Consider the following 23,949-nt stretch of genomic DNA (forward strand, 5'->3'; position numbering starts at 1 on the left):
CTCCTCCCCAGCCCCGGGGTCCTCCACATCAGGACCCGGACCAGAGCAGTCCTCCACACCCTCTGCCCCTAAAGAAAAGGCAGTCCTGGGAAAATGCTGAGAAGAGGGACTGCTGGTAAGACCTGGAAGCCTCCTTGAGGAACAGGCTCGAATGCCTCCATTGCACAACCCAGATGGGGCAGTCCCTGAAGCCACCTGGGTCTCATCTTCATCTAAACCCTGCCCCGACTTTGAAACCCTCAGACGTTTAGGAACTGGAAGCGAAGGAAGGGATGGGGGGGAGGGGGAAGCAGGACGAACAACACCAACCAGGGAAGGTCTAGGAAGCGCGGACAAAACCAAAGTTGAAGCGACGCCCCCAAGTCCGGGTCCCTATAACCCAAATGGAGCAGCCTTGGGGCATCTGGGTGGGCAACCAATCTAGCACCCTGCAGCAACCTATACCTAGCATGCAGCGCCAAAGCCGCCTGTACCCCAAACATCAGAATCAGGAGAGTGGGTGAACTGTAGTACGAGCAAGGAACAGGACTCGAAAGACTCCAGGTCAAAGGTGTCATTGACCCAGCAGGCAGCATGGTGGAGGCAAACCTGTTGAGTGTCACCCTGAGACAAGGGGGGGACAGAGCAACCATCAAACTAGCACTCGGCAAACTCGAACCCAGAGGATGCAGCCATAGGTCAAAGAGCCCCAATGGACTTTTTCAGGGCCCTTATGCTGATTGCTAAGGGAAACCCAGGCAAGCTATTGCTAACCGGTTGGACCCAAACTACCAAGAGACCTGCTAAAAATCTGAACCCCTGCGATGTGTACAAGCACAGGGGCCTAGCGGAGGACCACCAATACAACAATAGGTAGACACAACCAAAGGGAAAGACCCTCACCAGGCAAAGCAAACAAAAAGAAAAAGAAAATCCTATGAAAGCACGTCTCCAGGAAGAACAGAACCCGCCACTGTGTAATGGGAGACAAGCTGCACAATACCTTGCCAGCAACCAGCAATGACACCACTCCCTACCCAATGTCAAACAGGAACCACAACAACCCCAGCTGACCCAAAGGGTGGGCAATTGCCGGGCAGCAAAAGACCCCTATGGGAGCGGTTCCCGAATGCCCTGTGGAAGATAACCCCAAGACGCAAGGGCAGTACTTAGGAACTGAATGCTGTAGTGGCCAGCACGGTGTAGTGATGGTGGCGGTGGGGGTTACTGCATCACTAATGTAGTTAGTGACATTTGCTTGTTTGCTTGTATTAGTTTGGAAGTTCTGCCTCCCTGTTCAGTATTTAGGTAGCAATTTTTACCATATGAGGTTATGAGGTTGTTTTGTTACGCCTACCTTTCTGGGTGCTAAACCCCAGTCGATGGCAGACATGGAATACTTCCAAACACATGGGGGTTTCCATAGGCCATTGCTCCTCGTGGCAAGGGGCAAGGTTCTGGTTCATGGTCCCCAGAATGCAAGAACTCCCATTAGGGAGCCGGTCGGCTGAGGGAACAGCACGCTGGACTTGTGATCCTGTGGTCCCGGGTTCGATCCCAGGCGCCGGCGAGAAACAATGGGCAGAGTTTCTTTCACCCTATGCCTCTGTTACCTAGCAGTAAAATAGGTACCTGGGTGTTAGTCAGCTGTCACGGGCTGCTTCCTGGGGGTGGAGGCCTGGTCGAGGACCAGGCCGCGGGGACACTAAAAAGCCCCGAAATCATCTCAAGATAACCTCAAGACTGATGCAATGGTCTAACACACACACACACATCAGCCCGGTAAACTCCGGGGAGCCGACGGGGCTCCCGACAGAAATAGATGAAGTTGCAAGGAATAACCACAGTGGTTAAAACTAGGAAATACCATCACAAATCCGATGTGAGCATCATATAAAGAGTTGTGAGTACAGTATAAGTAGGATCAGAGCCCTCATAGATGGAGGATAGCTCTTGTAAATAACAAAGGTAAAACTTCATTGGTAATGTTGAATTTTGTTCTAGCAAAATACATGCAGTATGCTACAATAAACAATAATGTCACTTGCCTTTGGCCACATTAATGCTACCTGTGGCCACACCCACACTAGTGTCTCCTACCTGTGGCCACACCCAGATTACCTGTGGCCACACCCAGATTACCTGTGGCCACACCCACACTAGAGTCACCTACCTGTGGCCACACCCACACTAGTGTCACCTACCTGTGGCCACACCCACACTAGTGTCACCTACCTGTGGCCACACCCACACTAGTGTCGCCTACCTGTGGCCACACCCACACTAGTCACCTACCTGTGGTCACACCCACACTAGTGTCACCTACCTGTGGCCACACCCACACTAGTGTCACCTACCTGTGGCCACACCCACACTAGTGTCACCTACCTGTGGCCACACCCACACTAGTGTCACCTACCTGTGGCCACACCCACACTAGTGTCACCTACCTGTGGCCACACCCACACTAGTGTCACCTACCTGTGGCCACACCCACACTAGTCACCTACCTGTGGCCACACCCACACTAGTCACCTGTGGCCACACCCACACTAGTCACCTACCTGTGGCCACACCCACACTAGTCACCTACCTGTGGCCACACCCACACTAGTGTCACCTACCTGTGGCCACACCCACACTAGAGTCACCTACCTGTGGCCACACCCACACTAGAGTCACCTACCTGTGGCCACACCCACACTAGTGTCACCTACCTGTGGCCACACCCACACTAGTGTCACCTACCTGTGGCCACACCCACACTAGTCACCTACCTGTGGCCACACCCACACTAGTGTCACCTACCTGTGGCCACACCCACACTAGAGTCACCTACCTGTGGCCACACCCACACTAGTGTCACCTACCTGTGGCCACACCCACACTAGTCACCTGTGGCCACACCCACACTAGTCACCTACCTGTGGCCACACCCACACTAGAGTCACCTACCTGTGGCCACACCCACACTAGTGTCACCTACCTGTGGCCACACCCACACTAGAGTCACCTACCTGTGGCCACACCCACACTAGTGTCACCTACCTGTGGCCACACCCACACTAGAGTCACCTACCTGTGGCCACACCCACACTAGTGTCACCTACCTGTGGCCACACCCACACTAGTCACCTGTGGCCACACCCACACTAGTCACCTACCTGTGGCCACACCCACACTAGTCACCTACCTGTGGCCACACCCACACTAGTATCACCTACCTGTGGCCACACCCACACTAGTCACCTACCTGTGGCCACACCCACACTAGAGTCACCTACCTGTGGCCACACCCACACTAGTGTCACCTACCTGTGGCCACACCCACACTAGTGTCACCTACCTGTGGCCACACCCACACTAGTGTCACCTACCTGTGGCCACACCCACACTAGTGTCACCTACCTGTGGCCACACCCACACTAGTATCACCTACCTGTGGCCACACCCACACTAGTCACCTACCTGTGGCCACACCCACACTAGAGTCACCTACCTGTGGCCACACCCACACTAGTGTCACCTACCTGTGGCCACACCCACACTAGTGTCACCTACCTGTGGCCACACCCACACTAGTGTCACCTACCTGTGGCCACACCCACACTAGTGTCACCTACCTGTGGCCACACCCACACTAGAGTCACCTACCTGTGGCCACACCCACACTAGTGTCACCTACCTGTGGCCACACCCACACTAGTGTCACCTACCTGTGGCCACACCCACACTAGTGTCACCTACCTGTGGCCACACCCACACTAGTGTCACCTACCTATGGCCACACCCACACTAGTGTCACCTACCTGTGGCCACACCCACAGTAGTGTCACCTACCTGTGGCCACACCCACACTAGTGTCACCTACCTGTGGCCACACCCACACTAGTGTCACCTACCTGTGGCCACACCCACACTAGTGTCACCTACCTGTGGCCACACCCACACTAGTGTCACCTACCTGTGGCCACACCCACACTAGTGTCACCTACCTGTGGCCACACCCACACTAGTATCACCTACCTGTGGCCACACCCACACTAGTCACCTACCTGTGGCCACACCCACACTAGAGTCACCTACCTGTGGCCACACCCACACTAGTGTCACCTACCTGTGGCCACACCCACACTAGTGTCACCTACCTGTGGCCACACCCACACTAGTGTCACCTACCTGTGGCCACACCCACACTAGTGTCACCTACCTGTGGCCACACCCACACTAGAGTCACCTACCTGTGGCCACACCCACACTAGTGTCACCTACCTGTGGCCACACCCACACTAGTGTCACCTACCTGTGGCCACACCCACACTAGTGTCACCTACCTGTGGCCACACCCACACTAGTGTCACCTACCTATGGCCACACCCACACTAGTGTCACCTACCTGTGGCCACACCCACAGTAGTGTCACCTACCTGTGGCCACACCCACACTAGTGTCACCTACCTGTGGCCACACCCACACTAGTGTCACCTACCTGTGGCCACACCCACACTAGTGTCACCTACCTGTGGCCACACCCACACTAGTGTCACCTACCTGTGGCCACACCCACACTAGTGTCACCTACCTGTGGCCACACCCACAGTAGTGTCACCTAACTGTGGCCACACCCACAGTAGTGTCACCTACCTGTGGCCACACCCACACTAGTGTCACCTACCTGTGGCCACACCCACACTAGTGTCACCTACCTGTGGCCACACCCACACTATAAAAGGAGTTAGTAAACAGTTGATTGACAGTTGAGAGGCGGGCCGAAAGAGCAAAGCTCAACCTCCGCAAACACAAGTGGGTGAATACAACTAGGTGAATACACACACACGGGACACCACGAGCGTAGCTCTCATCCTGTAACTACACTTAGGTAATTACAAACAAACACACACACACATTAGTAGTGTCTCCTACCTGTGGCCACACCCACAGTAGTGTCACCTACCTGTGGCCACACCCACACTAGTGTCACCTACCTGTGGCCACACCCACACTAGTGTCACCTACCTGTGGCCACACCCACACTAGTGTCTCCTACCTGTGGCCACACCCACACTAGTGTCACCTACCTGTGGCCACACCCACAGTAGTGTCACCTACCTGTGGCCACACCCACACTAGTGTCACCTACCTGTGGCCACACCCACACTAGTGTCACCTACCTGTGGCCACACCCACACTAGTGTCACCTACCTGTGGCCACACCCACACTAGTGTCACCTACCTGTGGCCACACCCACACTAGTGTCACCTACCTGTGGCCACACCCACACTAGTGTCACCTACCTGTGGCCACACCCACACTAGTGTCTCCTACCTGTGGCCACACCCACACTAGTGTCACCTACCTGTGGCCACACCCACACTAGTGTCACCTACCTGTGGCCACACCCACACTAGTGTCTCCTACCTGTGGCCACACCCACAGTAGTGTCACCTGTGGCCACACCCACACTTGTGTCACCTACCTGTGGCCACACCCACAGTAGTGTCACCTACCTGTGGCCACACCCACAGTAGTGTCACCTACCTGTGGCCACACCCACACTAGTGTCACCTACCTGTGGCCACACCCACACTAGTGTCACCTACCTGTGGCCACACCCACACTAGTGTCACCTACCTGTGGCCACACCCACCGTAGTGTCACCTACCTGTGGCCACACCCACACTAGTGTCACCTACCTGTGGCCACACCCACACTAGTGTCACCTACCTGTGGCCACACCCACAGTAGTGTCACCTACCTGTGGCCACACCCACACTAGTGTCTCCTACCTGTGGCCACACCCACACTAGTGTCACCTACCTGTGGCCACACCCACACTAGTGTCACCTACCTGTGGCCACACCCACTAGTGTCACCTACCTGTGGCCACACCCACTACGGACCACTTAGTCTGCTATGTTTCCCACTTTCACAAAGCCGCGGTGTTTTTCACTCTCGTGGCAATTTTAGCGGTAAACAAAAAAATACAAAAAAAGACTTACCACTCTATAAATGTATTTGGTGTCAACCCCAAACACGTCATTTCTCATTGGTGGTAAGTCAGACGGGAGGACATTTACCGTTTCCTCATCTGGTAAAGATGGAGAATCCATGGAGATTTTAAGGGCTTCTTCAAATAGATCTTCATTTACAATATCCAGATCATTTATGGTTGCCTGTAATATACAATAGATATGAATAATATATATTTAGAAAATCGTATTTTCCCAATTATGACAAATAAAACAATAACCCTTTAAGTGTGATACCATTTTATTAGCCTATCCTCACCAATAGGTCAAAATGACCAAAAACAATTGTAATAAATTTACATTTGTTATAATAATTCTAATAAGAAAAGGACCTGCTCTTTATTACCCTTACTGAAAGAGAGGAGCTTTACCAAACCTGGAAAAGAGGGGGTGCTCTTCCAATCCTGAAAAAGAGGCTGATGAGAACCCTTACCCCACATGAATCAGCAAGCATGACCTCTTCAGGGAAAAGCAAGTAGGCCAAAACCAGCAAGGACATTCATGACACCACTTTTCCCCTGGCCTTGCCAATCCATCCACAACAGAGCAGGAAGACCACAGTACTCCTGAGCCCTCCCAAAAGTGAGAGAAAACTCACGAGCCTGGCAAGGACAACTAAGAGACCAACTTTCAACAAAGGCAAGAATCCAGAACTGAAAAGGAGTCTAGATTCCAAAAAAAACAGGCCCAAGAGGGAAAATATCCCAAAAATCTACAATCACAGACCACAAGCAAAATGCAGAAAGAGAACCAACCTTGTAGGTAAAGGGAAACCCCAGGAACTTCCAGAGACTAGACCACCAGACACACACAAAACCTTGAGATTGGAAAACTGAAGAGTTAGCCACCGCCTGTGACACCCTGGGAAGAAAATTGGAACGGATCCCAAATAGACACATGGCCATGGCTTCAGAGTAGGATCCAAAGGCACTGCTAACCAAAATGCAACAAGAAGCAAAAACCACAAACACCTGTGCAAGATAAAAACAATCCAAGAGTACTGGATCCAGAAACACATCCACATGTTTGAGCACAGGAGGCCACAGTAAAGATAGACAGGATAACATGGCTAGGTGGAGGGCAGGAATCTTGAGGTTATCTTGAGATGATTTCGGGGCTTTTTTAAGTGTCCCGCGGCCCGGTCCTCGACCAGACCTCCACCCCCAGGAAGCAACCCGTGACAGCTGACTAACACCCAGGTACCTTTTACTGCTAGGTAACAGGGGCATAGGGTGAAAGAAACTCTGCCCATTGTTTCTCGCCGGCAGCTGGGATCGAACCCAGGACCACAGGATCACAAGTCCCGCGTGCTGTCCGCTTGGCCGACCGGCTCCCCAATGGCTAGGTGGAGGACAGGAATGGCTAGGTGGAGGGCGGGAATGGCTAGGTGGAGGGCAGGAATGGCTAGGTGGAGGGCGGGAATGGCTAGGTGGAGGGCGGGAATGGCTTGGTGGAGGGCGGGAATGGCTTGGTGGAGGGCGGGAATGGTTTGGTGGAGGGCGGGAATGGTTTGGTGGAGGGCGGGAATGGTTTTGGTGGAGGGCTAGAATGGCTAGGTGGAGGGCAAGAATGGCTAGGTGGAGGGCAAGAATGGCTTGGTGGAGGGCAGGAATGGCTTGGTGGAGGGCGGGAATGGCTAGGTGGAGGGCGGGAATGGCTAGGTGGAGGGCGGGAATGGCTAGGTGGAGGGCGGGAATGGCTAGGTGGAGGGCGGGAATGGCTTGGTGGAGGGCGGGAATGGCTTGGTGGAGGGCGGGAATGGTTTTGGTGGAGGGCTAGAATGGCTAGGTGGAGGGCAAGAATGGCTAGGTGGAGGGCAAGAATGGCTTGGTGGAGGGCAAGAATGGCTAGGTGGAGGGCAAGAATGGCTTGGTGGAGGGCAAGAATGGTTAGGTGGAGGGCAGGAATGGCTAGGTGGAGGGCAAGAATGGCTAGGTGGAGGGCAAGAATGGCTAGGTGAAGGGCAAGAATGGCTAGGTGGAGGGCAAGAATGGCTAGGTGGAGGGCAAGAATGGCTAGGTGGAGGGCAAGAATGGCTAGGTGGAGGGCAAGAATGGCTAGGTGGAGGGCAAGAATGGCTAGGTGGAGGGCAAGAATGGCTAGGTGGAGGGCAAGAATGGCTTGGTGGAGGGCAAGAATGGCTTTGTGGAGGGCAGGAATGGCTTGGTAGAGGGCAGGAATGGCTAGGTGGAGGGCAAGAATGGCTTGGTGGAGGGCAAGAATGGCTTGGTAGAGGGCAGGAATGGCTAGGTGGAGGGCAAGAATGGCTTGGTGGAGGGCGGGAATGGTTTTGGTGGAGGGCTAGAATGGCTAGGTGGAGGGCAAGAATGGCTAGGTGGAGGGCAAGAATGGCTTTGTGGAGGGCAGGAATGGCTTGGTAGAGGGCAGGAATGGCTAGGTGGAGGGCAAGAATGGCTTGGTGGAGGGCAAGAATGGCTTGGTGGAGGGCAGGAATGGCTTGTTGGAGGGCAAGAATGGTTAGGTGGAGGGCAAGAATGGCTAGGTGGAGGGCAAGAATGGCTAGGTGGAGGGCAAGAATGGCTAGGTGGAGGGCAAGAATGGCTTGGTGGAGGGCAAGAATGGCTTGGTGGAGGGCAGGAATGGCTAGGTGGAGGGCAAGAATGGTTAGGTGGAGGGCAAGAATGGCTAGGTGGAGGGCAAGAATGGTTAGGTGGAGGGCAAGAATGGCTAGGTGGAGGGCAAGAATGGTTAGGTGGAGGGCAAGAATGGCTAGGTGGAGGGCAAGACTGGCTAGGTGGAGGGCAAGACTGGCTAGGTGGAGGGCAAGACTGGCTAGGTGGAGGGCAAGAATGGCTAGGTGGAGGGCAAGACTGGCTAGGTGGAGGGCAAGACTGGCTAGGTGGAGGGCAAGAATGGCTAGGTGGAGGGCAAGAATGGCTAGGTGGAGGGCAAGAATGGTTAGGTGGAGGGCAAGAATGGTTAGGTGGAGGGCAAGAATGGCTAGGTGGAGGGCAAGAATGGCTAGGTGGAGGGCAAGAATGGCTTGGTGGAGGGCAAGAATGGTTAGGTGGAGGGCAAGAATGGTTAGGTGGAGGGCAAGAATGGCTAGGTGGAAAGCAAGAATGGCTTGGTGGAGGGCAAGAATGGCTTGGTGGAGGGCAAGAATGGGTAGGTGGAGGGCAAGAATGGCTAGGTGGAGGGCAAGAATGGCTAGGGTGGAGTGCAAGAATGGATAGGTGGAGGGCAAGAATGGCTTGGTGGAGGGCAAGAATGGTTAGGTGGAGGGCAAGAATGGCTAGGTGGAGGGCAAGAATGGCTAGGTGGAGGGCAAGAATGGCTTGGTGGAGGGCAAGAATGGTTAGGTGGAGGGCAAGAATGGCTAGGTGGAGGGCAAGAATGGCTAGGTGGAGGGCAAGAATGGCTAGGTGGAGGGCAAGAATGGCTAGGTGGAGGGCAAGAATGGCTAGGTAGAGGGCAAGAATGGCTAGGTGGAGGGCAAGAATGGCTAGGTGGAGGGCAAGAATGGCTTGGTGGAGGGCAGGAATGGCTAGGTGGAGGGCAAGAATGGTTAGGTGGAGGGCAAGAATGGCTAGGTGGAGGGCAAGAATGGCTAGGTGGAGGGCAAGAATGGCTTGGTGGAGGGCAGGAATGGCTAGGTGGAGGGCAAGAATGGTTAGGTGGAGGGCAAGAATGGTTAGGTGGAGGGCAAGAATGGCTAGGTGGAGGGCAAGAATGGCTAGGTGGAGGGCAAGAATGGCTAGGTGGAGGGCAAGAATGGTTAGGTGGAGGGCAAGAATGGCTAGGTGGAGGGCAAGAATGGTTAGGTGGAGGGCAAGAATGGCTAGGTGGAGGGCAAGAATGGTTAGGTGGAGGGCAAGAATGGTTAGGTGGAGGGCGAGAATGGCTAGGTTGAGGGCGAGAATGGCTAGGTTGAGGGCAGGAATGGCTAGGTGGAGGGCAGGAATGGCTAGGTGGAATACAAGAATGGCTAGGTGGAGGGCAAGAATGGCTAGGTGGAGGGCAGGAATGGCTTGGTGGAGGGCAGGAATGGCTAGGTGGAGGTCAGGAATGGCTAGGTGGAGGTCAGGAATGGCTAGGTGGAGGTCAGGAATGGCTAGGTGGAGAGCAGGAATGGCTAGGAGGAGGGCAGGAATGGCTAGGTGGAAGGCAGGAATGGCTAGGTGGAAGGCAGGAATGGCTAGGTGGAAGGCAGGAATGGCTAGGTGGAAGGCAGGAATGGCTAGGTGGAAGGCAGGAATGGCTAGGTATAGGGCAGGAATTGACACTTTGGTGAGTTGACTGAGAAGGTGGATGTATTTGGTGTTTTCCAAAGTTATATGTTGTGTGATTTTCATGAGCAGTCAGCCGTAGTTGCTCTCAAATTCTTGTGTGGCGACTCAAATTCTGAATTCATGTTGACATTTGAACATCAAGTGGTTTAGTTCTGACATCCAGATGAGTGAATAAATAATAATAAATATCTAATTGATTAGCTTACTTTTAAAGTGTCTTTAATTCTGATCCCTAGATCTTAGATTCATGTCTCTTGATACAGTGAAAGCTAGAGTGGAGAGTACTCTGAAGTTTACATGCTAAAGATTATGACTTAAAGATTCTTGACTATATGATTTACATTCTTACAGTTGTTGCTTGATAATATCAGATAATATTGTGGTACAGACAAGTTCCATTCCTTGTCTTATAAACAACCTGAATAGATGGTGGCAGCACTTTCTATCTCTTTCCTTCAGCCCTTCCTTTTTTCCTCCTTCCTTCTCCAGCCCCCTTCTTTTCCTAGTCCATCTTCCTTCCTTCCTTTCCCTTTTCCCTTCTTCCTTCTCCTTAGCCCTTTCTTCAACTCATCTTTAACCTCCTCCCACTTCACTGAGTTTTCCTCCTCCTTTCTCCAATTTCCGATACGTTACAAGGATGCGGACAGGTTGGATACCTGGGGCACAACATACACATCTGCTACGTTATCAACTAGTTTCATGTACCGAATCTTTATGGTTTTTTAAGAAGAGAAAGTCCCTGGACATTTTCCTTTCATATAAACAAAATATGCCTTGCTCACTGATATAACCATCCTCCTATCAGTCTGTCTATTCATACATATATTATGGGCACATATTCACCACACTGTATTTTATTCTTTATAAGCTGTGGGTTTTTCAATAGTCTTCAACACTTACAGGTACAGTACTTGAAATATCTAAAGAAAATTCAACCTGAAATCACCCAATTCAAGATGGGATTTCACAAAAGAAAAATGAGCATCAAAAATACAGATATAGTAGATGTTTAGCCATTTAATTAATAAAAAAATCCTTTGTAAGCAATATTATCATTTTCAACAATTTTTGTGAGCAGAGTTTACCTTAAGACTACTATCCAAATTAGTTTTGAGCACAAGGGTTGACTTTAGGTGATGTGTTGGGTCTGTTGGCACAAAATCTTCGCCAAAATCTGCAACAGACAGCATCTTTTCTACTTCTTGTAGTTTATAAAATCGGCGATCTGCAAGGAATACAGTTTAATTAATTTAATTAATCATGTTCAAGACCAAGTCAGTCACCTCCAATCAGCTGTCAACTCTGTTACATATACCTCTGTATCATCCTCTAACTAGACCATTCTAATGCAATTAGAGTGGAAGCCACATGTTAACCAGACCACACACTAGAAGGTGAAGGGACGACAACGTTTCGGTCCATCCTGGATCATTCTCAAGTCGATTGTGTCAACACAATCGACTTGAGAATGGTCCAGGACGGACCGAAACGTCGTCGTCCCTTCACCTTCTAGTGTGTGGTCTGGTCAACATACTTCAGCCACGTTATTGTGACTCATCACCTGCACGTGGAATCCACATATTTCTGTTTCTGGCTATGTGGGGATTCGAAGATTTTGGCAGCCATGAAATTTCCCCGTCCTACATTAGTGAACACCTTTACTGTTTAGTACATCTAAGATTAAGGTGATGGAAGGGTTATCAGCCCTATCATCTATGGTCATAGATAACGCACATTTTTAATGCAGCATAAAATGAAACCATCATTAACTCTTGGACAGCACCTATGGAGAGATCATCATACCCACCAATGCAGAAAAAAACAGTTCCTTAACCACTGTCTCAAACTGAGCACATTCTCAGCATGAGAAGAATTCTCACTGTTGAGAATTTTTCTCATCAATGAGAAAAATCTGAGCCTCACATAGGAGCCAAAGCTAGCCTTGGGGCACAATAGGGAGGAATTGGTGGTTCTGAAAGACTGCCCCATTCCTCAGAGGAAGCAATGAAGGGTCCTCCTATGCATAGGAGGAGGAACCAAAAAACTGCAGAGGTTGGAAAATTCATTAAAATTTCCAAGGAAAAAGAATGTTCAGTATCTCCTGCCTTAATCCCAGCATCCACCAGCATTACAGAGGACTGACACATCTTAGCCCAAGCACAATGCTGATAACATACAAGTTGAACCTTCATCTACAGAGAAATCAGGAACAGAATACTGAGCAGAGCCCATGTTTTACAGCCGAGAGTCACAGGTCGCGGCAACAAGAAAAGGTTGAAAATTCTCAACAAAAATAAAGATTATGCCAAGAATCTGCAGACTCCAAAAATAGAAATCATTAGCATTGATAATTTTGTGCTCACACACTATGTTTAGTGGTAACTTTGCAAGGTACATGCCAAGATATGTAGGTTTAAATAAGGACACCTAATTCTGACACTGAAAAAACATGAACAAACTCACCTTGAGCCCAAGAAGGGATTGAAGGATATATAAAGAATGATTGTCATGGTCAAAATACTCCATATGTCACTTTTCTATACTGCACCAGGGAGAGTTTTGCCTGTAACACAAGTGTTATGCCAAAATGACCAATAGACAACAATTCAAATTACCAAAGTCTATGATCCAGAAGACCGGTGGTTGATCCAAAGGGAGCCGGTGGCTGAGCAGACAGAACACTGCACGCGTGATCCTGTGGTCCCGGGTTCAGTCCCAGGCGCCGGCGAGAAACAATGGGTTTCTTTCACCCTGATGCTCCTGTTACCTAGCAGTAAATAAGTACCTGGGAGTGAGTCAGCTGTCACGGGCTGCTTACTGGGGGGAGAGGCCTGGTCGAGGACCGGGCCGCGGGGACACTAAGCCCCGAAATCATCTTAAGATAACCATCAAATGGTATGGGCTCAACAAGCTATACTTCTGCTGTACATAACTAGCTTTAAACTAATACAAGTCCCCAAAAAACAGTGTTGAATATAATGAAATGCTATTTTCTAGGCGACACCTGGAGGCTCCCCGGAGCTATACCAGGCTGATGTGTATATATTAGACTGTGGCAACAGTCAATTGATGGAGTTCTAGCCTACAGAGGACCACAAGCCAGAACCTGGCCCCCTCAGAGAGGCACGAGGAGCAATGGCCTATAGACCCCCAAGTAGTTGGAAGCAGCCTGTCTGCCATCTACCAGGTCAGGTACCCAGAAAGGTAGGAATCCCAACACCAACTACAGCTGGTTAGAAATTGCACACTGAAAGACGAACGAGCAAGCAGGACTCCCCAATCGGAAAACAAGCATGATGTCACCACAGCCGCCGTGCCGCTGTTTGAGGAAGCGGTGGTGGAATCCCCAGACCTCCAGCGCCGGCGACCCAACCCCAGTTCAGAGGCTGAATATCAAAAACACAAAAAAACATCGACTGGAGGGAGGGAGGGATGCTGGGGAGCCTCCAGGTCTCGTCCAGAAAATGGCATTTTATTACATTCAATGCTGGTTTTCTGTGGACAGCCCCTGGAGCAACTTAACCAAAAATAAACAAAAAAACCAGCATTGAATGTAATGAAACGCCATTTTCTGGGCGAGACCCGGAGGCTCCCCGGAGCTTTACCGGCTGATATGCTAATGTCAGACTTTGGCATCAGTCATGTGTATGGAGTCCTAGGGCCTACCGGGGACCACGGCCAGAACCTGGCCCCCTCAGAGAGGCAAGGGGAGCAATGGCCTATAGAAACCCCCGTGTGGTTGGAAGCATTCTATGTCTGCCATCGACTGGGTCAAGCATCCAGAAAGGTAAGCATTCCAAAACAAACCCCTATTCTGGTGAAAATTGCTACCTAAAGCCGAACTAGTGGATAGAACTCTTCAACAGAAAACAAGGAAACTAGTATGACGTCATACGTCACCGCGCCGCTGTCTGCACAGCTCCCCCCTCCCCGGGAGGGGGAAGGGGGAGCCCCAGACCTCCCACGCCGGCTATCCACCCATCAGTTCTGAAGCTGGATGTCAAAACACGCGAAAAACCGCCGACCGGAGGGAGAGGGGGTTGCCGGGAGCCTCCGGGTCTCACCCAGAAAATGGCGTTTCATTACATTCAACGCTGGTTTTCTGGGGGGAGCCTCGTCGGCTCCCCGGAGCTAACTACCCACAGAGGAAGGTCAAAGGGACAGAACCGGGAGGCGGACACCACGCACCCCCCAAGGAGGCGAGACAACCGGCAGCAAACGCCAACCCAAGGCGCCACAGCCCCGAAAAGTCCCGGGAACAACACGAGAACAACGAGCAGCAACGCCCCTGCACAAACACCAAAAAACCATGCCCGAAAGACCGCAAGGCCACGTCGCCCAGACGGCAGCAAGAGCAGCGAAGCCACGAACGCCACAGGCATGAGGGAAGAACACAGGCAGCTTAGCCGCAAGAACACGGCTGACCACCCGGGACACTATCACCCGCGAACCAGGAAGAACAGAACCTGATCAACGCAAAACGCGCTCCGGACCCAAACGCTGTGGCACTCAAACAACAGCGGAGGGCCGCCACTGAACACAAAAAACGACACCCCCGCCCGACCAACGAAGCACCAACAAACCCTGGACCCCTCCAGAACGCAGCAGCCCCACCCCGCGCCAGAAAAGATGGAGACTGCTGCCACCGAACAACCAAAACGCTAAAACCGAAGGAGCAAGAAAACTCAGCGACTCGACCCCCAGAGGCAAAGGCCAAAAGGAAAGAGCCAATGAAAAAAACACACCGGAACCGAAGGGGCACTACCAACCGAGGAGAAGACAGCGCACGCTGACCAGAGACCAGGATGGTGCAAGCGGCGCATGAACAGGCCGGAGGTGAAACAACGCACAAGACAGCTGACTAACGGTGCAGAAGCAACACCAAGACCGAAAGCAAGCTGAAGCGGCTCCGCCCGCGCAGCACGAAAAGAGGCGACAGTATGTGGCAAGACGACGGCCCCCAACCCCCACCAGAAAACCAAGCCGAGAGTAAACCAAGCTAACCACCACCTAAGAAGGGACAGGAAAAGGAAGGACCGCCAAAATACCCCATACTGCCGACAAGAGAAGCAGGCAGGTGGGACACCTACCACGAAGCCACCCGACCACCAACCGGAGGCGAGACCGCAAAGCAGAACATAAGCAGCCCCGACAAGGCCCCTCCGAGCCCAGGAAAAGGCGGAGCCGCGGGAAGATCTCGGGCGTGACCACCGAAACCCAGACGGCACAAGGAGATGGAACGTCTGCCGAACAGAAAAAACTCCCCCAAAGCATGCAAGCCCGCCAGGAGTTCAAAAACGACGGGTCCGACGCGAGACATCGCAAGACCCCAAAAAAAAACAACCGGCAGGGCAAGCTAGGAAACCAAAGAAGGCGGAAAGGTCGCTGCCAGAACAGTACCCGAACCAAGGGGTACAAACAACTGCAATAGACTGAGACAAAGAAGCACATCACAGGACACAGGCGGACAAACGCCTATGAACACATGCAGAACACACCTGCTGCAGAGGAGGCAGGAAGAAAGAGCAGAAGCACAAAAACCCCAGGATAACAACCAGGGGTGGACAATCAGGCAGGGACAAAAAAAAAACCCACGCAATCCCCAGGCACAAAACGGCAGCAAAGCGCCACTCCACAACCGGACACAGGAACAAGGACACGCCACCGTGAAACACGGTACCAATGCACACGTGCAGCAGCAGCAACAGGCACCACTGCAACATGCAACATGTAACGTAGCAACTCTCTTCTGCAAAGGCAGAGAACGGAGCAGGCAGACCCCAGACAGGGCCAACAGACACGACAAAACCCCGCAGGCCCAGAAACCTGCACCAAGCGACCGACGGCGGAGAAACCCCGCTCGATACCTGCTGGATGAGGTACTGGGAGCTCAATTCACACCTCAAGCCCGGCCCAAGGCCAGGCTAGACCGGCCAGAGGGTGGCCCACCAGGCAGCTGCTAGGAGCAGTCCACCGGCCCACATACCCCCACAACCAGGACGAGCCGGAACTGCCATACGAAAACAGGCTAGTGTGCCCTGGAAGTCCACGGACGAACCAGCAAGGAGGCTTATGCTAGCAAGTAGGTCGTGGAACAAGCACAGACCTCTGATGGTAATACAGTGTTCCCCAAATGTGCCAATAGCACCACTGCACTCCACTGGTACTATCCCGCAAGTTCTACCAGATAGGCGGGACCCAAGAGCCAGAGCTCAAATCCTGCAAGCACAGCCAGGAGCCTTACCAGGTGAGTACAGAACCAACCCTACAACCCCACACCTCACAACATTAAAAAAAAAGGAGGGTCCCCTGAATGACTCCAGCATGGGTTGGACATGCACATGAGGGGGACAGGAAGGGTTGAAAAAGGGACAGTCACTGGTGTGCGAACGGTCTCAGTCTTACAAAATATACCTAAATAAAGACAGGTATATAAACAACTCCGCATCCAGCGTCCGGCCAAAAGACGCCAGACCGCAGAAACTCGCCTGGCGAACGGTGGCACGAACTTGACACGACTTAACCGTGCCCAGAAGAACCTGGGAGCACCGCCAGGTGAAGACGCCAGAGCCGGACCCTGCCGGACCCGCAGGAGAGCAGGCAGAGGCGAAGGAGGCAGTTCACACCCATGACACAGGGAAAACCGCGGTGTCCTCCCCACAACTGGGAACCAGGACACCCCCGGCGCGAAGGGGCACATACCGCAGCCAGGGAGAAGAACGAGAGGCGAAGCACTGTAGCAAAAAGGGCGCAAAACACCAGCACTGAAACACCGCCCAGACCAAAACCAACTCCACGGCGTATAACACGCTGGCCGAACCGCACACCCTCTCTGCGGGAAGGCGCCAGCCAGGACTACTGCACGAGAAAAGTAGCCAAAAGAGGAAGCAGGAACAATAAAACCGGCCAAAGAAGCAAAGAGCCCAAAAAGGAACCCAACCGGGCGACAAGCAGCCCAACCGGGCGTCAAGCAGCCCAACCGGGCGTCAAGTAGCCCAACAGGGCGACAAGTAGCCCAACAGGGCGACAAGTAGCCCAACAGGGCGACAAGTAGCCCAACAGGGCGACAAGTAGCCCAACAGGGCGACAAGGACGAGGAGTCGACAGACATTCCAATAATCCGGGAAGTAGCGAAAAACCATCCCGTACCCTCGAGAACACAGAAGCCAACACTAGTCCCGAAGGCACACGAAGGCGCAGGCGCACCCGAGATCAGAAGTCACGCAGAACCCCATCGAACGGGGAAATATGACGAAAACACCGTCCCAAAGGGGTGGGAGGAAACTTCCACCCACAGGACGGAACCAACCGACTCAAAGGCCAAGGAACCGAGCCCGGGGAGGGGCCGACGCCCAACAGCACGTACAGCGAGTGGGGAGGAAAGACCCCACTCCGCGTAACCACAAGCCCCACCTAGAGGGGGATAAAAACCCCCACAGGGTCCAACGGGGCCAAGGCCCCCCCCAAGTCAGCCCCTCCCCAGCCCCGGGAACCTACACGACAGGCCCCGGGGCCGAGCCGTTCCCCCAAAGCCCCGGCCATACCAGAAAACCGGGGCAGCCGTGAAAACACTAAGGAAGGGAGCCCACTGGCAGACTCATACAACACGGCTGGAGGAACAGGCTCAAATGCCCCCGTCACTACCCTGGAAGGGGAATTCCCTGAGACTGCCCGAGTCTCAACACCAAAAACCCCGCCCCGAACCTACAGACGGTAAGGAACCGGATGCAGGCAGGAAGGGTGATCCAGGGAAAAGACAAGGGGGTGTGGATGGAACCGAAGCAACCAACACCCCCAAGTCCCAAAACGAACTACAACGGGGCAGCCCCGGGGCTCCCGGGGAGGAAACCACGAGAACGTTGCCACCACCAAGGCTCAAGTGCAATGCCCCTGCTGCCCGCACCCGCTTTGTTAGCACAACTGGGTAACCGAGCCACAACGAGCAACCAAACTCGCAGGACTCCGGGTCGAAGGTGTCACCGACCCCACAGGCAGCAGACGGAGGCAAAACAGAGTCACCCAGAGACAAAGGGTGAGAGCAACCCTCGAACTCGCTGGAAGCGAGGGGGGGGACTCTGGGGTCACATCCATCGGACCCGCGCGCCCCCAGGGGTTTCCCAGGGTCCCGAGCGTTTACTATAAGAGGACTCGCGCTCAGGTAATCCCAGGCAGGGTACTGCTAACCGGCACCCAAAGCTACCAAACAACTTTCTAAGAGCTGAACCCTCGGGACGTGTACACTCACGGGGACCTAGCAGGGGGTACCACCAGAAAATACTCAGAACACAAGGAACACAAGGGGCAAGAACGAAAACAGAGGACCCAACCAGGTAGATAAACAAAAAGAAAAAGAAAACCCCGCAAGAGGACAGCGTACCCAAGCGGAACAGAGCCGGCCGCTATGATTGGTAAAGACAAGCTGCACAGTACCCTGCGCCCCACCAGTGCAAAAACTGCCCCTTACTCTAAGGCGAACAAGGGAGACAGAACACCCGAGCACACAAAGAGCGGCCGAAAACCAAGCAGTAAACGGCCAAGCAGGGGCAGGACCCAAGGAACTTGTGGAAAGTGGCCCCAAGCCCCAAGGGCAGTACTTACAGGGCACCTAGGGAAGGGAACCCTAGGCGCATGCAGCCCGAGTACTGGAGAATCACTCCCGGCTCACGCACCACCTAGAAAACAGACACCACACTCTAGGTACAGTGCTGAAACAACCACTGGAGCCGGAGCACACAACCGTTGCCTATAGCATCAGCCGAAGAACTGATGGATGGATAGCCGGCGTGGGAGGTCTGGGGCTCCCCCTTCTCTCTCCCGGGGAGGGGGGAGCTGCGCAGACAGCGGCGAGGTGACGTATGACGTCATACTAGTTTCCTTGTTTTCTGTTGAAGAGTTCTATCCACTAGTTCGGCTTTAGGTAGCAATTTTCACCAGAATAGGGGTTTGTTTTGGAATGCTTACCTTTCTGGATGCTTGACCCGGTCGATGGCAGACATAGAATGCTTCCAACCACACGGGGGTTTCTATAGGCCATTGCTCCCCTTACCTCTCTGAGGGGGCAGGTTCTGGCCGTGGTCCCCGGTAGGCCCTAGAACTCCATACACATGACTGATGCCAAAGTCTGACATTAGCATATCAGCCGGTAAAGCTCCGGGGAGCCGACGGGGCTCCCCCCAGAAAAGAGGGACTTAACCAGGAGGTGGCAGCCACTTGCTTCTCAACTCAAAGTCAAGACAACTGGCTACAACCTGCGACCCAAGGCTACACAAGTCCAAGAAAGGCCAGGAACTTTAACGAGGTACCGTGCGGCTAGGACCCTGTTCGACCTCCAAAAACCCTGTGCCTGAATGTCAGCCCAGGTCATACTAAAACTAAAACACAGTATTACCGACAGTATTCGGCATAAAATGATGGTCCTGAAACAACCAAGAGAGAAAAAAAAAAACAACCTGAATAGAAATCAAAGACAACCTACGAAGAGACAAGAGTGCTGAAAGGACCGCCAGGAAACTTCATACTGCCATCAAGACGAAACTCGCAGGTGGGGCAACATCAACGAAGCCACCTGATCATCATACACATTGTAATAAACCCGCATCAAAAAGACCAGACGTGAAGATCGGAGAAGATTGAACCAGCCATGCACCAGACTGGACTAATCTGCTGGAAAAGGCGGAGCCGCGTGAAGACCCTCGGGTTTGGACATCGAGCAAGCAGCACCTGAAACCAAGGCTGGGCTGGCCACCAAGGGGCCAACATGGGCCTTACTCTCCCCTGGTAAGTCTCCAAGCGAGCCAGGATCCAGAGCAACAACCCAACCGGGAAGAAGAGGTACAGGGTAATCCCATTTCGACCAGTCCAGCCTAAAGGCATCAACCTCGGCAGCCTCGCAGTCGGGAAAGGGCGCCGCATATACACCGGAAGACACCTCGAGTAGGCTGACACAAAAGAGGTCCACCTCCAGGCACCCGAAAGTCCAGCAGAGGCAACGGAACGAGTCGGCATCGACCATCCATTCCGTGGACAGGAGAATGAAACGGGACAGGCCATTCCCCTCCCTGGTCCCTCCCCCTCTGGAGAAGGGGCCAGGGCCAGCCCCAAATCTGGCACCACTGGCTTACAACAACCAAAGGAATCCCGAGCCATGGCACGACCCTTCTGAGCAGGATCCCCATGGCCCCCTGGAGAACCAACAAGTCAGCATAGGGCAGCAACTAGATGAAGGTGCCTGCAGAAAATGCACCACTGCAGATTCTGCAAACAGCAACAGACAAAACAGGGACAAAAATCTAAGAACCAGGGCCCAAGCAGATTCCAAAAAGTGGACGAGCACCGCCTGTTGGTACGCGAGGCTAGAAGCAAAGAACCAAAACACCGCTTCCTTCAGAATCGCGCAAACAACTTCAATAAGGCAGCCGAGGCTAGTACATTGGATGCTGGCCTGGAACCCAGCTCCTCCACATCCTCCTCAAGCCAGTCCGAAGACAGCACCAACAGGAAAACGAAGCGCAAGACCGAAGCCAGATGCCCATGGGTGCACAAATCCTCAGCGACCAGAGACGCCGAAAAGGAGGGAACCTGCACGTGAAGCTGCACCTGGTCAATATCGCGAGGAAGCACAGGGGCAAACAAGTACACATTGAGGTACTCCAACTCGACCCCCAGGAAAACCTGAAGGACTTTATTTAAAAGGTCTGACTAAACCTTATTTAGTCAACTCCCACCACTCAAGCATGCGGGTTTGACAGAACACATGTCACGCCCCCAACGAAATGAAAGGGCAGTCTGCCCTTTCCCATCCAGAAAGACACCAACCTAGCACATTGCAGCAACTTAAACCTCGCATACAACACAGAAGCTGCCTGCACCTGAACATCAGCATCACAGGATTGAGTGAACTGGAGTACAAGCAAGGAACACCACTCACAGGACTCTGAGTCAACTGTGTCATTGACCCAACAGGCAACATAGCGGAGGCAAAAACGGTGAGTGTCACCCTGAGACAAGGGGACAGAGCAACCTTCAAACTCGCACAAAGCGAGACGAGACTCGGAGGATGCATCCGTTGGACCAATGAGCCCCAATGGGGGTTTCCAGGGCCCTTAGGCTGACTGCTAAGGGAAGCCCAGGCAAGGTACTGCTAACCAGTTATCCCAGAACTACCAAACAAACGAACAGAAGCTGAATCCTTGTGATATGTGCAATCACAAGGACCTAGCAGAAGGCCACCAAAATAATACAAGTGGTCCTACAGCCACACCAGGCAGACCCCCACCAAGTAAAATAAATTAAAAGAAAAGAAACACCCCCACAAAAGCACAACATCTCCAGGAGGAACAGAACTGGCTGGTATGCATATTATAAGACAGCACCACAGTACCTTGTGCCCCAGCCAGCGACAATACTACCTCCTACCCTTGGCCAAACAATGGTAGGGAAAAAATTTCAGCTAACCCCAATGGCGGGCAATCACCGAGCAGCAAAAGAACCCTGCGGAGGTAGTCCCCGAACAGTTTGTGGAAGGTAACCCCAAATTGCAAGGGCAGTATTTACAGGGCACCTATGGAAGGTGACCCTAGGCATATGCAGCCCCAGTACACTGTACTTCTTGAATTACTCCTGGCTCGCACACACAACAGAGGAACGCCGTAAAGCATAACACTGCTCTAAGGATGGAGCCAGAGTCTATCGACTGCCACTCAACACCACAGCCTCAGAACTGGGGCACGGGAGGTCTGGGGCTCCCTCCTCACCCTCCCGGGGAGGAGGGAGCTGCACAGACAGTGACACGGTGGCTGTGGTGATGTGATACTTGTTTGCTTGTTTTCTGATTGGAGAGTTCTACTTGCTCATTCGGCTTATGGTTTGCAATTTCTAGTCAGCTGTAGTTTGTTTGGGATTCCTACCTTTCTGGGTGCCTGACCTGGTAGATGGACTGCTTCCATAGACTGATGGACATACACTGCTTCCAACTACATGGGGGCGTCTATAGGAAATTGCTCCTCATGCCTCTCTGAGGGGCCCAGGTTCTGGTTCGTGGTCCCCGGTAGGCTAGAACTCCATCGATTGACCATTGCCACGGTCTAATATATACACATCAGCCTGGTATAGCTCCGGGGAGCCGAAGGCACTCTCCTCAGAGAGTACTACAAACATTCAAAGACTAGTAAATATCCAGTGTAAGCATAGCCCACTGTGTACCAGAAAAGTGTAAAGGATGCAGACAAGTAAAAGTTAACAGAAAATTCCCATTTCAGTATGCCAGTTATACATGGGACAAGTGTCAGGTAGCACATAAGGTGGCTCATGTCAAGGAACCCAAAGGTGTACATGAAAATAACCAGGCAGGCCAACTAGTACTTAGTTAAAGCTCTCTTTTGACAGTCACTTGTGATGCCAATTCAGCTCAATCTGAACTGGAATTTTTATTATTCAGAGCCTCCCTAGCATCTATAACAGTCATGTAGGGACATTTGTAAAGTTCCCTGTGGTATGTGTCAATATATTATATTGCCTGACTCTGGATGATCTTATAATGCCTGACTCTGTATGATCCTATACAAGAACACAGGTTTTACTTTAGGGAGCAGTTAAATGTGGCAGCACAGAAATGTTTATTATTCAAACAATTAATGTGTGTGTACAAACAGCATACACAAAGAGTTCTTGTTAAAACTGTAGTCATTATTCATTATGTATCAATCACACAAGCTTACTGTGGCATGAATTAGTTGTACTGATGGATACAATTATTTCATGCCACATAAATGATAATTTAATTGCATATAAAAGATTAAAGTGAAATCAGTCAGTCCTCACCTTTCACAAAAGTGATGGGAGGTACGTGCCCAATAACACGCATTTGACTTATTTCATGGCGAATCGCTTTGGCATTTCTCATCAGCACCTCTTCTATTTGTCTATCCTCACCTGTACCTGTGCACATCCAATGCACATTGATGCCCAAGAAGTCTGGTAATACTTTCACCTGTTAAAAATAAAAAGAATTATATATACTTTAAATACTAATAAGTCTTGTATTATTAAATAAACTAAAATAGAGTTCAGTATAATGAAATGTCCCTTTCTGGCATCAGCCTCAGTAGCCTCCCTATGTTTATGCTTTGGTTGTTAATGGTCAACACCAGGTACCAGAGAGTCTCATTGCCTACTGGATACAAGGGTGACAAAGAGACCTTGTATTGATGGATCAGACTAAAACAAATACCCAATGAACATTTTATTGACCTAACAAATTCAAAAAGACCCGAAAGCTGTAAATATTATGATGAATACCAAATGGAGACATTTAATATGGAACTAACAGAGCAGGAACTCGGCAATGTAATGTCATAGTGGCCAGATTATGCCTGGGATACAGACGTATCTGGCAGCTTTCTCAAAACTCAAATGTCGAATACATCATATGTCAACTTTGTGAAAGAGAAAACCTGGCTAGCCAGATCGAGGGCTAGCAGACATGTTGGTTGACTAGGGGCCCAAATCAGCTAGTTGTAAAGGTAGGCAGAACTTGAACCCCCAACAAACAAAGATGAGCCACCACGACCTAAGCCACTCTGGTTAAACTATGGGGGAGCCAGATTCAAGTTGAAGAGAAGGACACTGGGGTGGTAAGCCTCATGTCCTATGTCAAAACGTAACCACTCTCCTAACTCCAGATGTATGG

At 51.9% G+C, this 23,949-nt stretch overlaps 1 protein-coding gene across 4 annotated transcripts in view; it reads right to left on the minus strand.

The window, feature by feature from the left end:
* The window catches only part of LOC123756866 (uncharacterized), a 53,783-nt gene that overhangs the window by 6,579 nt on the left and 23,255 nt on the right, over positions 1–23,949 (minus strand). For 3 of the 4 annotated variants that reach the window (XM_045740253.2, XM_045740251.2, XM_069331968.1), the window contains exons 4-6: positions 23,082–23,250; positions 11,348–11,487; positions 5,980–6,153 (exon numbers count right to left, since the gene is read on the minus strand). In XM_045740253.2, the coding sequence (XP_045596209.2) occupies positions 5,980–6,153; positions 11,348–11,487; positions 23,082–23,250 (483 nt within the window). The remainder of the gene's footprint in view (positions 1–5,979; positions 6,154–11,347; positions 11,488–23,081; positions 23,251–23,949) is intronic. The other variant, XM_069331969.1, reaches the window with a different exon arrangement.

Source organism: Procambarus clarkii, chromosome 26, assembly GCF_040958095.1.
Source record: "Procambarus clarkii isolate CNS0578487 chromosome 26, FALCON_Pclarkii_2.0, whole genome shotgun sequence".
NCBI classification, from domain to species: domain Eukaryota; kingdom Metazoa; phylum Arthropoda; class Malacostraca; order Decapoda; family Cambaridae; genus Procambarus; species Procambarus clarkii.